At 33.5% G+C, this 14,602-nt stretch overlaps 1 protein-coding gene across 1 annotated transcript in view; it reads left to right on the top strand.

Annotated features, from left to right (window-relative positions):
- The window catches only part of LOC105261815 (homeobox protein caupolican-like), a 196,892-nt gene extending 188,007 nt beyond the window's left edge, over positions 1-8,885 (top strand). Inside the window, exon 6 of the mRNA XM_059124440.1 lies at positions 8,186-8,885. Within this exon, the coding sequence (XP_058980423.1) occupies positions 8,186-8,508 (323 nt within the window). The 3' untranslated portion in view covers positions 8,509-8,885. The remainder of the gene's footprint in view (positions 1-8,185) is intronic.
- Positions 8,886-14,602: the final 5,717 nt, after the last annotated feature.

Here is a 14,602-nt window from a genome sequence, read left to right as displayed (position 1 = left end):
TTTTGGCCTTCTATCTCAATTTGTTCGAAAGATAGCGTGATTACAACAGACAGACAGACGGACAGACAGACAGACAGACAGACAGACAGACAGACGGACATGGCTAAATCGTCTTAGAATTTTACGCTGATCAAGAATATATATACTTTGTTGGGTCTGACATGAATATTTCGAGGAGTTACAAACGGAATGACAAAATTAATATACCCTCCATAGTATGATGGAGGGTATAAAATGAAAGATTTGATAATTGATTTCCTATTATTATTTCCAAAATAGGAACAACTTGAATATTATTTAAAACATTGAAAGTTTGAAAATTTAGAACGATATATGAAGTTTTGATTGAAAAAAAAATTTGTCAAACTTGTTGTTGAAACAAATCTAAAATTTTAGGGTGGACTTTTTGCTGACGAATTCTATTATCACACACATAAGGATTACGTGGTTCATTTTCGTAGAAATCTATACCGAATAATGTGAAAATATCTCAGGCTTCATAATTGGATTTGTTTAAAAATTGTGCGTGGTCGTTTATTGAACCGACCATATCAAGTTTTAAGACCATATCGCCATTGTTTTCTTCACTATAAATGTTTTAAAGATTTCGAAATCGACAATTCTGCTAATTTACTTATCTGTTGACCCAAAGATTAAAATGACAATAAAATGGAAGAAACGCGCGATGAACTTCCTTAACAGAGCGGGTAATTTGATAATATCAAATCCCTTTGAATAAAATTCAATAATTTGTAAGCCATGTACGTTTAGAAGACAATTCAAAGACCAACCTGAAGATGTTTGACAGTGAAACAAGTAACAAAGCAGCTAAGTTCGGCCGGGTCGAACTTTTCATACCCTCCATTATTTGGAAGAAACTTCAAAAATTTAAAAAAAAAAATCCGTCAAAAAATTCCACTCAAATGAAAAACATTATATGGGGGATATACGAAGACGAGGTCCTGCATAAGTATTATTTGTCAGAGGCTGTAGTAATGGTTCCGAACTTCAATTCCGATGAATAGTGTTGCAAAAATCATGAAAATACCATTGAAAAATTTGGCTGAAATCACCAAATTACCGAATATTTTAGGGGGGAGGGATACCGTTGTACGAAGACTATAGACATAGACAATTCTCCTCTGGTGGATAAAGTACTCAAAGGAACTAATTGTGGATTTCAGACAATTCCATTGAAAATGAGGGTAAAATCATCAAAATACCGAATATCGGGGGGTACCGTTATACGGTATTTGACCTGCCTGTAGACAATAGATATATCTATGCAACATTTTAGCTTCCTACCTAAATTCGTTTTGACTGGACGTGGACGGACAGACAGAGCTAAATCGTCTTAGAACTTTACGCTGATCAACAAAATATGTATACTTTATTGGGTCTAAAATTATTATTTCGATGAGTTAAAAACGGAATGAGGAACTTACTATACCTTCCATACTATATATGGTGGAGGGTATAAAAACACGAAACGTTTGTGAGCTCTTCAAATCAATTTTGCCGAAAAGATAAAATTTAATATTTATTTCCATGTAGTTATATATTTTCTTCTCTATTTAAATTTTAGTTTTCCACGTCATAAATAAAACTTTCATATTTTAATGAACTTATTTTTGAAAAAAACTTTAAACAGCAAAACTCCTTCCAGAATGTTACTAACAAAAAAGGCATAAACAAACATATGTGTTATATATACCTACAATAACATTCACCCATTCATTAATTTATTTACTTTGAGAAATGGATGAATGACGGTTATAAATTAAAAACTGCCGCTGTTTAAAGTCTGATCCGAACGCACACTCATGCTTTTGCCAAACTCATTCATCCGAGAACCAACCATTGATTTTACCCACTACCAGACAGCCTCGTCCAACCACGTGTGTCTTTGTCTTAACAACGCGATGCGAGATGCGTAGTGGCCACCATGTGGATGTGGTGTTATCTCATTTGCATTTGACTCGTCTGCCCTTTTTCCACGAGTTTGATGTTGACAAAGGAGTATGGCTGTACAGCGCTGCCACTTTAACCAATGTTATTATCTTTGCTTCTTTTTTTCCCTGCTGCCGCTTTTGGCCTGATTATGAAAGATGCTGCGTATCTGATAAATGATGCCACAATAAGACACATTTAAGCTTTGGCAAACGTCCCACCGTCGTGACTTAATGCCGCTCAACCATCACATTAAAAACAAAGCGAAATAAAGAGTTAAACTATAAATTTTAAATACATCTGCAATGGCAGTCACCCAGAATGGGGGAGTTATTGCAGACAACCAGCCAGCCAGCCAGCTATTCGAATGAAACGCACACCAAACCAGCACTCTCAAGTGGCCCCATGAATTGTCCTCTAAATAGTGTGGCCAAAAAGTAAAGTTTATTGAATTTCCGTTCGCTTTGAGAGCTGCGTTAAAATTACGTAAAACCTAAAACGAATTAACCTCTCGCTGGGATTTGAAACATAAAATATCCCCTTGTTGGGATTGCTTTAAGTGTCATGGAGAGCGTGCGTTAATGCTATCAACTGCACTGTTGGAAAATCACCAGGGAGTTTCCAATAGGATTTTCACCCTTAAAAGTTACGTTTTTGTCTTATTGGCTCTCTCAACCATTACCTAGGATAAAAACCCACACTACGATTTTCTAAAGTATTGAAGGGATATATGCCCGTTGGGAAAACACTCCAAGTGTGCATTGATCCCGTCAATTTCTAAGGAAAGAAAAAAAACTACGGGGAATTCTTCACTGCAAATTCAAATTAGGGTTATCAAAATACTTGAAAAGACATTGGAAGTTGAATTTCTTTCGAAAATTGGTAATCGTTTTTATATTGGGGACAGAGTTTGGGGCTGGGGAGAAGCCTACCAATTTGGATGGTCATCGAAAATATTTTGCGGGTTAAATAGACCATAACTTTTATGTAAAAATATACAAAAATTTTCATTTAACCGCGAATATTTTTAATTCAATCAAAACCTCAAACACATGCTAATATCAAAGATATCGGTATAAAGCAAAATACATATAAACAAAATTCTTACCAATTCAGAATGGCCTTTTGGCAGAAAATAATACAATTTAGAAAAATCGAAATTTCTTTTCGTAATACTCCTGATATACCCTACAAAGTATATATACATATTCTCGATCAGCGTAAAATTCTAAGTCGATTTAGCGTTGATTTTCTGTCCATCTGTCAGTCGTAATCACGCTACCTTTCGAATGAATTGAAATAGAAGGCTAAAATTTTGCACACGTGTGTATTTTGCCACTAAATGAGCCCCCATAGGTATAGCCATAGTAGCCCCATATAACAGTTCCTCTCGATTTTCGGTATTTTGATGATTTATCGACATTATTCACCGGAATTGTTTCAAATTTCGTATTCAAAGTTTGTAATAACAACTACTAAAAAAATACTTATGCAGGTTTTTGCATTTTTTCAAGTTCTTTCCAAATGGTGGAGGGTATTAAGCTGTGTCTTTAGTTGTTTTGTCATATTTTTTATCGAATACGATTTTTTAAATTTGACGTACGAGATTGAATTATACATTTTGTATTTTTCGCCTTGGGGACATAATATTAAGGTCGCAATTATCGTCCGAACTTCACGAAATTTTGGATGGGGTAGGGTTAGGGTCAGAATAGAAGCTAATTAGTAGATATGCGGATATTTCATAGGAGAATCTTCATATTCCAGACCTTCCATATCTGCAGCAACTTTACCGCATATTATGGTCGGCCCCCACGACTTAAGCTTACTTGTTAAAACATAAAAAAAACTTGGTTTTACTCAAATAAACCAATTTATGCTGAACGTCCGAGAATGTGTTCTACCTATTGAGGTTTCATAATATCGAGTCCTTCAAATCACAAAAATACTCATACCTGTTGTTATCGAACGTGAACCAATATTGATAATTAAGGTAAGGAACATTTTTATTCCTCTTTTGCGTTTGAAAATTTTGGTCAAAACTTTCTAAATTCTCAGGAGGTAACATTATATAGAGCTGCAGCAAATAGTGGATCTATACAGTACCTTTTTTGAAAGTAAAAATTGTATCTATATATCAAATTACGACTCGTTCAGTTTTAAATTGTGAAAAAACCCTTTCAAAACGCTGAAATAAAGAGCCACCTTATGGGAACTTTGCCAAATAATAGACCAGCTTTGTTGTAAACAATATTTTTTTTTATTCAAAACAAGAAATTATACGTTGCATCTATCTGCATACAAAATCTGAACTTATTGGAGGTACCTCCGATTCTGATGCCATATCTCCCGTTTCAAGTCCCGTTTCAAAAATTTAAATTGCCTATGTAGATATAGAATAATAAATAATAGTGCCCTTCTCTCGCGTAATTTGACAAAAAAATTATATATATATATATATATATATATATATATATATATATATATATATATATATATATATATATATGTTGATAAAGAATATAACTTCTTTATTGATTCTCCGACGAACATTTCAAGTTGTTACAAACGGATTGATAACATAGGAATACCCACTTGTTATGGTGGCGCATATTTAAATCAAAATCAGAAAGAATAAATATGAGGAGGGCATATTTATTCTTTACACCCATTCCAAAGAAAAACATCATCAACAATTTTCATCACACTTTATATCCAAAGATAAATCAATTTCTTCCTCAAACTCCTGAAATCCCATCTGAATTTTTAACTTTAATAAATACTTGATTGAGTTTTAATTAATTCATTTAATTTTCCAAATGACTAAGTTTTAGCTGTTTTTTGCATTTGTCCTTCCACTTCAATCAGAAAACTTCATGCCAATGCATTGCACTCCACATACTTACATACATAGTCTCCCCGCCACCATCACGTCACAATGCCAATCTATCAAGCAACCGATAAGAATACACACAAACAACGCCAACGACAAAAGCAATCGCTTAAGGAATCTGAAAAATCTTCCAATTGAATGAGAATCAAAGGCGCAAGAAAAAAATCCCCACCAAACAAAAACTTTATCTTTCGGTCGGTCGGTCTTAACGAGGACGACAACACACACCACCTTCATTCAGTCAATTCTAATTGCAATCACTTTACGTATAATCAAATGTCCGTCAAGAGGTTAATGAAGTGAGTAATTTCTTAAGCAATTATCTCATTGATGGGGTGGATCAGTGTCGACCATCCAGTTTTCGGCCCCACAGTGATTTGATGAAACGTGAAGTAATGATAGCTATGGGTTGTGGCTGGTTAACTCAATGTTTTGGGGGGAGAGAAGAGAACAGGGATTGTATTAATGCAGCGCACACAATCTGCACTTTCTTCTCTTGTAGATGGTCGTTGAACAGCGGCCGGGTTGGGCTATTGATTTTCCTAGCCTAAGCTAACATAAGCTCAACGTCTGTGGGGGGTGATTTTAATAAGAGGAGCTGATAAAAACGAGAGTATTGGTTGGGATAAGCTTAAACGAAAGGATTTTAATACAAAAGGATTCACCACAGAAATTAGGCAATTAATTGCAGATAATTTATTTATTCGTTGCTTTTGATTTATGTTCCCATAGCCAATGATGGTCATTTGTTGGAAATAAATTAAATTTTGAATGAATTCATTTGTGATTGGATCGAATATGGGGGGTGTATAAAATGTGGATTTAAAATATCTATACATGGCCTACGATTTTTATTTAAATAGTTAAAGAATTTTCAAGAGCTAAATAAGATTTAATTCTTAATTCAAACACAAATAGTCGTTTAGTACTCAAATATAAGAAAAAGTGACTTAAATTTGTATGCCCTTTTGTCTGCTATTAATTGTAAATTAAATACAGATCGCAATTGTGTTTCGTTGAAATATTATGCATAGAGTTCTGGTTCCGTCTAAAATATGCACCAAGAATTGTTGGTGATAATCTCAGATATATAAAAAAATAAACTATTGTTTTCCCCTGAGTTCACATAATGGGTCAAAATAATATTGAGATTACAGTCAGTAAAGAAGTCTAGAATTTCTTACGAAGATCTGTTTATATTATGCGGCTTAAAGTGACAATACATTTTTTGCACAAAGAACAACTAATTTTGACATTGATGACGGTTTTAACACGAAATCTTTGAGTAAAACTTTCTGTTTAAAAATGGCACTCAAAATCTCTCTCTCTCTCTCTCAAATTGGTTACTCCTTAGGGATTTGTAATGAATTTCAATAATGTATTAAATATCAGAAGTAGAATACCGATATGGTGCCTGCTACTTAGTCAGCGAAAGTTCACCTTAAAATTTTAGATTTGTTCCAAAAGTCGTGTTAGGCCTTTTTAGTACCCCAAATGCACAATTTGTTCAGTTTAAAAACATTTTTAATCAAAACTTCATACATCGTACTAATTTTTAAGACTTTTAGAGTCTTAAATATTATTCAAGTTTTCCTTTATCGGAAAGAATAATAGGAAAATGTTTAGCTTTTACACCAACAGTGACGTCCACATAAAGATACAGGATACCAAATTAATTCTTTTCGTACAGTTGAAGTACGCATTTTAAAAACAATCTCCATATAATAACTTTAGATACCAAAAATTACCTTGATATCAAATTTCAGGAGTTTAGCTCTGTAATTACCCCCATTACCAAATTTAGTACCATTTATTAAACTTATGGTACGCATTTCCAAAACCGCCAACTTCTCTAAGCTTTCACCCAGAACCAAATTTAATTTTATTTAGTACTTTTAGAACAATTATAGTAAATATTTCCAAAATAACCCTCATATCTAAATTCCAGATACAAACAGAGACCTCAATATCAAATTTCGAGACTCCACCTCTCTCCCTTTAACAAATACCTAATTTAGCGCAACTTAATACTTTTCCAACAATTATAGTGCGCACTTGAAACCCCCCACCAGACACCAACAGTGACCTCCATATCAAATTTCAGGATTTCTCCTATATCCCTTCACACAATATTATATTTCTTATTTAGTACTTTTACTGCAATTTTGGTACACATTTCCAAATTACCTCCATATATCAATTCAAGATACCATTTCAGGACTCCAGCCCTATCACTTCAACCAGCAAAATTACCATAATTAATCTAAATATAAAATTTCAGAATCATATCTCTATCCCAAATATAATACCATTAAGAAATTTAATAATATTATTGTACACATTTGCGAAACCACCTCCGTATGTCCAGACTACAAATGAACAGCGACCCTAACACGAAATTTCAGATTTCAAGCCCTATTTGTTCACGTAAAACCAAATTGTAACGAATATAGTACGATTTAGTACTTTTCGTGCAACTGTAGTACACATTTCCAAAACCACCTCTTTATCACAAACCTACCACCAATAGGTATCCCAATAGAAATTTTTAAAATTTCAACTTTATCCGTTCACTTTAAACCAAGCTGTTCAAAATTCAGTACCGTTTAGTACAGTTCGCACATTTATAACACATTTCCAAAGCCACCATCATACATCAAAACCACCTTTCTATCTTTATTCTTATACCAATTTTCAAGTTTTTTGCTCTATCTCTTCACATTATACCAAAGGTACCATTTCAGAATTTTAGTAACATTTTTGAAATAATTTCTAATTTCCAAAAATCTTTTCTTCGGAATTTCAAAATTGTTACACATTTCGTTCATCCAATATAAAATAATAATAGTAACATTTAAAAAAAGACAGCCTTATAAAACACCTTGCACGCCTGGTCTAAATTACACTACATTTGTTAAAATATTTGTAACAGATAGTGGGGTGAGGGATATAGGCCCGTTTCTTCCGTCGCCTCTCCTACTCTGAGATAGGTGTTATTGCAAGCATTAATACATTTTAGATCAAAGTTTAGAAGACATTTTAGTTATTTATTTATTTGTTTTAAATTTAAAGCTCTCTTCAGTATTACCAATATAAAATATCTCTATGTCTGCATTACAATGACCCTTATATATTGTAATAATAACTAATCAAAATTAATTTATCTTATCTTTCTTTCCAACTCTGACCGGCATTTGGCAACATTCCACAATTATTTTCTTTCGCTCTCGCTTTGGGACCAGGTGGTACTCCAGCTAACGGCAAATATAATTCAATCGACTGCACTTTTTATCCCTTGGAATAAAGTAATTAATGGAATTTTTCTTTCGTTTTTTTTTTCAGATTCTTATCACCTGACTTTACCTCAAAACTTACAACAGTATTCAACAAACTTTTACTATACAACAAATTCAGCGGTGGCAGCAGCGGCGGCAGCATCCAACCACCAAGCATACCATCATCCCCATCATACACAACCTACAGGGGTGGCAGTGTCATCAATATCGCCGCCGGTTGGCTCAATAAGACCTCCAACTCAATTGAACTATGATAATTCATCATTGTTGTTGCCTTCTCACCAGCCGCCACCACCTCATCATCATCATTCACATCCTCATCACCTATTGTCGTCTTCGCCATCTACGTACAGCATGGAACGACGATAGCAGCAATTGTAGTTTGCCAACTACTAACAAGCTTAAATGTTAATATAAAGAAAATAATTATTTTGTAAGAAGCAAAGAAAAATTATTATGGAATTATTTTATTTGTTTATGAAAGCTGTTAATACGAAAATCGCAACTGGAAAACTATTATCACTGGGCACAAGTGCAAAAAAAAAAGCAAAAACTAACTTAATAAATATTAAATATGTAACTGTAAAAGAAACCAACTAAGTAAAATAATAGTAAAGTAATTGAAATTCGTTAAGGTCGTTATAAAAATTATTATTTGTATGCTAAGTAATTCATTGGCAAGGCCGAATATAAAATGCTCTCCAAATGGCTATATTTTTCGTTGTTGGTGTTAAGTATGTATGATATTTTTTAGTCGAAATATTTGTAATTTTTTATTAAGACTTATTGAAAAGTTATCTTGTTCACTTATGTCAAAAATCGATTTTCATATATATATATATATATATATATATATATATATATATATATATATATATATATATATATATATATATATATATATATATATATATATATATATATATATATATATATATATATATATATATATATATATATATATATATCTATATATATAAAAGAAAGTTGTGTTAGTTACTACGCTTATAACTTAAGAACCGCTGGACTGATTTTAACGATTCATACAAATTCGTAATTGTCTCCTCTCCGAAAAGGATAATATCCAAAAAAATCGCGTAAAAATGTGATATTTTAACATTTTCATTTTGACTTTTGAAATGTACAATAGTAATGTTTTATTTTGCATGATTTTTTTCCATTTTGACTTACTTTTTTCTAATGTACATTTGTAGTGTTTTTTATTTTTTATTTTTGAATTCAAATATTAATACCAAATTATTTAATTGACTTGATTTCTTGAGAAATGAAATTGATGGCGAGTTACATGGAAATGTAGTACCAAATTATGTGGTGGCGAAACGGAATAGATGATGTCGAAATAATTTAATGGAATCGAATTTTAAAATAGAAGTACATTCTATTGACAAACTATATAAGGATCTTTAAACATTTGCTGTAAAAAATCAGCGAACAAGTTGAAGATTTTTTCAATGTGTTATTCTTCTTTTGTCATTTTTTTCAATTTGTATTATCCAATTGAATTCAGTAAATTTTTTTGTGAACAAAATAAAGAATAATTTTTCACTATATACAAATTTTCACAAAAAAATGAAATGAGTGGGAAATACGATGTTAACTGACATCTACCTTTCAACTCCAGGGCCTTCATCGTGGTTCAGCTGGAAGATGCGAACACATTTAAACAAACAAAAATGACTGAAAAAGCCTAATGGGGCTCATTTCAAAGCGTGGAACTACTTATTTCCTGTCACAATAATCCGTCCAATGTACAATCAGAAAAATACCAAATATAAAGGGTGGAAAATAGTAGAGCGAATGGGATTCTTAGTAAGAAAAGGATTTCTATCCTTCCAGAAATTCTTCCCAAACATTCAAGATACCTTAAATGGCTTTTGCAGGTCATGATCATAATTTTTTTTGCAGGTCATGATCATAACTCACGTATAAGGGTACAACCCGATTTCATATTTATATAACCATCGTATGATTTAAGCTATTTTTGGTGTCTTGGTCACTTTTTTAATATTTTGGCCATTATTTGGCATCTTTGTTTCTAAGGAGGTAGAGAACCTCTTCGCATAAAGTTTGAAATTTTCAGAGTAGGGGCCATTTTGGTCTTGACCACATTCATTAATTGATTTGGCTAAAAATTGTATTTATGCCCCTGGGGTAGGGAACCATCATACAGGTAATTGCCACATAGGAATTTATTTAAGTAAAGTCCCCACATTGGAGTATCCCCAAGTCCACTTTCACATCTAATTGGTGGTCAGAAAAGAAAATTTTGTTTTCTATTGAATTTGTAACCCCAAGAGAATATTGGTTGGGCCACGTTTTGGTATAACCCTTATATAAATGTATCCCTGATTTCAGCTGTGACCGTGGTCTTGGCCACGTTTTTCAACTGATTTGGCCATTATTTGCTGTATTTAGGCTACTTTGTGAGTAGAGAACCATCTTACAGAAAAATGTCAACATACGTAAATATTTTGGTACAGTCACCATATAGTCCCCAGGCCCGCCGATCTATAGTGATGTTTACCGATTGGCGGATAACAACGCGGGTATTGTTTAATCGTTATTGAATTTTACCATGAACAAGAACATAGACTTTTTGGGGACTCTAATGCGCAATTTGAGGTGCTATGGTAATGGGTGTAAAAGCGTAATTAACTTTGACTATTCAGAAATTATTTTGCCCTCCTTCCATAGTTATTTATTTCCACTTAGTCGAATCAATATTTATATTAAAATTTGTTCACCTTTATGAGGTAGATTTGTAAAATATTATGCTATGCAAAATTTGCATTAAATACTAAAACTACGGGCCGGCAACGCGGACCGGGCCAGCTAGTATATATATATATATATATATATATATATATATATATATATATATCATTAGAAAAATTGCATCTTGCATTGAGGCAGAATGAAGAGGTTGAATCGTTTATACGTTGATCGATAAAACAACAAAGGCAAGGAGAAGGGTTTGTCGATAGTAGTATTTTACGCTTAAGATGGCTCAGTGTGACTCTCCAAAAAATTAATCGATCTTATTTTTTAGAGTAGCTTCATTATGTGTAACAAGAAAAAAACATTAAGTGCGGCCGGGCCGAACTCCACAATTGGGTAAAGAAAACATTTTTTTATAAAACTATCTGAATTCGGACGTATTTCATTTTAAACTACAAATACCAATAACACCGTTTGGATAATGCTGTTAAACTAAACACACCGTAAGGTGTATGTGGCCATTATATGGGGGTCATACCAAAACGGTATATATAATTTTATATTTCAAGGATTGTCATCAACCAAATCTTCTTAAATACCAAATTTTAAACATTTTCGTGGGTAAATGCGACTTGGATTACCAAAATATGACAATTTGATAAAGTTCCCATAGAACCCTATCCCCATTTTTTTTAAACCCCTCCACCAAAAAAGGTATGGAGGGTATATTAACTTTGTCATTCCGTTTGTAACTCATCGAAATAATCATTTTAGACCCAACAAAGTATATATATTCTTGATCAGCGTAAAATTCTAAGACGATTTAGCCCTGTCCGTCTGTTGTAATCACGCTACAGTCTAAACGAATTAAGATAGGAAGCTAAAATTTTGCACAGATCTCTCTTATGTCTGCAGGCAGGTCAAGTTCGAAAATGGGCTATATCGGTCCACGATATCGTATAGCCCTCATATAACGGTACCCCCCGATATTCGGTATTTTGATGATTTTACCCACATTTTTCAACGGAATTGTCTGAAAATCCACACAAGGAGTTCCTTGTGGGTACTTTATACCTCGGCAGAGAATTATCTATATAGGTCCACGATATCGTATAGCCCCCATGTAACGGTACCCCCCGATATTCGGTATTTTGAAGATTTTACCCACATTTTTCAACGCAATTGTCTGAAAATCCACACAAGGATTTTTTTGTGGGTACTTTATACCTCGGCAGAGAATTGTCCATATAGGTCCACGATATCGTATAGCCCCCATGTAACGGTACCCCCCGATATTCGGTATTTTGATGATTTTACCCACATTTCTGAACGGAATTGTCTGAAAATCCACACAAGGAGTTCCTTGTGGGTACTTTATACCTCGGCAGAGAATTATCTATATAGGTCCACAATATCGTATAGCCCTCATATAACGGTACCCCCCGATATTCGGTATTTTGCTGATTTTACACACATTTTTCAACGGAATTGTCTGAAAATCCACACAAAGAGTTCCTTGTGGGCATTATACCTCCTCAAAATGAAGTGTCTATATAGGTCCACGATATCGTATATCCCCCATATAACTGTAACCTCCGATATTCGGTATTTTGATGATGTTAGCCACGCTTTTCAATGGAATTGTCTTAAAATCAACACAAGTAGTTCCTTGTGAGTACTTCACCCCCTGAGAGAGGGTATTCAAAGTTACCCCCAGACATAGATTTGTCTATATAAGTCCACAATATCGTATATCCCCCATATATCGGCACCTTCCGATATTAGGTTTTTTAAAGATTTTAACAGAATTTTCAATGGATTTTATTTTTTTTTTTTTTTGAAAATTTTCTAATTCGTTCCAAATGGTGGAGGGTATTCAAAGTTCGGCGAGGCCGAGCTTACTGCTTTTTACTTGTCTGTTGTAGCTTGTTGTACCCATTAGGAATTTCAATCACGAAATTTTAAACAATACCGGCGAATAATGCCGCTAAAATCTTATAGGGGCTATACAAAAACGTTGACCTATATAGCCCATTTTAATACCAATAGATCTGCAGAGCAAACACACATCTGAGTAAAACTTTATCAACCTACATCAATTGCTAGAGTGATTTCCACAGACAGACGGACGGACAGACAGGCAGACGGGCACCGCTAAATCGACATAGAATTTTATGCTGATCAAGAATATGTTAAAATTTTAGATTTTATAACGTATCTATTGATTGATTACAGATACAGTCTCCGAATTTGGAATGTGTAATGGAATTTGGAACAAAAATAAATTTGCCAATTTATATTGATTTCCGTGCAGATTTGAATATAGCTCACATATATATTTTTTTATTTGATGCATTAAACACGCTGTGTATGCCACATTTCAAATTTGGAATGCGTGATGGAATTTGTCTTGTTTGGAATAAGGGACGGAATTTAGTACATAAATCTATCAAATTATATTTTATGCACCAAACACGATATGTATGTCCGATTCAAAAGAAATTCAGAATGTGTGGCAGAAGTGACGGAATTTAGTACAAAAAAATCCAAATTATTTGAAATCGGTTGAGATTTGGATATATCTCCAATATGTATTTTCGGTATATTTCGTATATTTAATAAAAAACTCCACCAATTTCAATGAAATATGGAAGGCGTGACGTAATTTGGTCTAAAAATAAATTCAGTCAAATTATATTGAAATCGGTTTAGTTTGGGGTATGATTGCGTCCCACAAGGCCTTTGCTATGGTATTAGGCTAACAGTAAAACCAGTAAAGAAAGTCCTTAAGTGGGGAGGGGCCGATTTTATGATACCCTACACCACTTTGCTAATTTAGTTGAGCTCCACTTAATAATTAAAAGTTTTTATGGGAGAATTCAATCATACACGCTATGATTAGAATAATAATTTAAAATTCAAAGGACTAAATATGCCAAAGCATTTGTATCTTTTAAATTCGGACTTGTATTGCCCATTTGGTGCAAAATTAATTTGAAATCAGATAAAGATATATATGGGAACTATATCGAAATCTGAACCGATCTCGATAAAATTTGGCAAAGATATTTTTGAGCTGTATTTGATATATTTTCCTGAATATCGTTGTTATGGAGTGCATATTACGGCTGTAGGTAACAAATACAACAAATCGGATGCACAATATATATGGGAGCTATAGCTATATCTGAACTGATCTTCACCAAATTTGGCATACTACCTTCTAGACTAAATTCGGTTGTATGTGCCAAATTCCATCCCATTTGGGCAAATATTAGACGTTTGGTGCACAATAAAAGGTAAATCGGACGAAGTTATATATGGGAGCTATATCCAAATCTGAACCGATCTCGATAAAATTTAGCAAAGGTATTTCTGAGCTGTATTTGATATATTTCCCCAAATATTGTTGTTACAGAGTGCATATTACGGCTGCGGAGGACAAAAATAACAAATCGGATGAACAATATATATGGCAGCTATAGCTATATCTGAACCGATTTCGATCAAATTTGACATACTTATTTTCAGGCCTAATTTGGTTGGTTGGAAGATATATATGAGAGCTATATCTAAATTTTTACCGATTATCTCCAATTTCAATAGGGTTCGTCCTTGGGCCAAACAAATGTTGTTTGCAAAGTTTCATCTCAATCGGATAATAAATGCGACTTGCATTTTGTTCACAAGAATACATGGACAGACGGACGGACGGACGGACTGA

Source organism: Musca domestica, unplaced genomic scaffold, assembly GCF_030504385.1.
Source record: "Musca domestica strain aabys unplaced genomic scaffold, Musca_domestica.polishedcontigs.V.1.1 29, whole genome shotgun sequence".
Classification (NCBI taxonomy): Eukaryota; Metazoa; Arthropoda; class Insecta; order Diptera; family Muscidae; genus Musca; species Musca domestica.
This window is presented reverse-complemented; position numbering and strand designations above follow the sequence as displayed.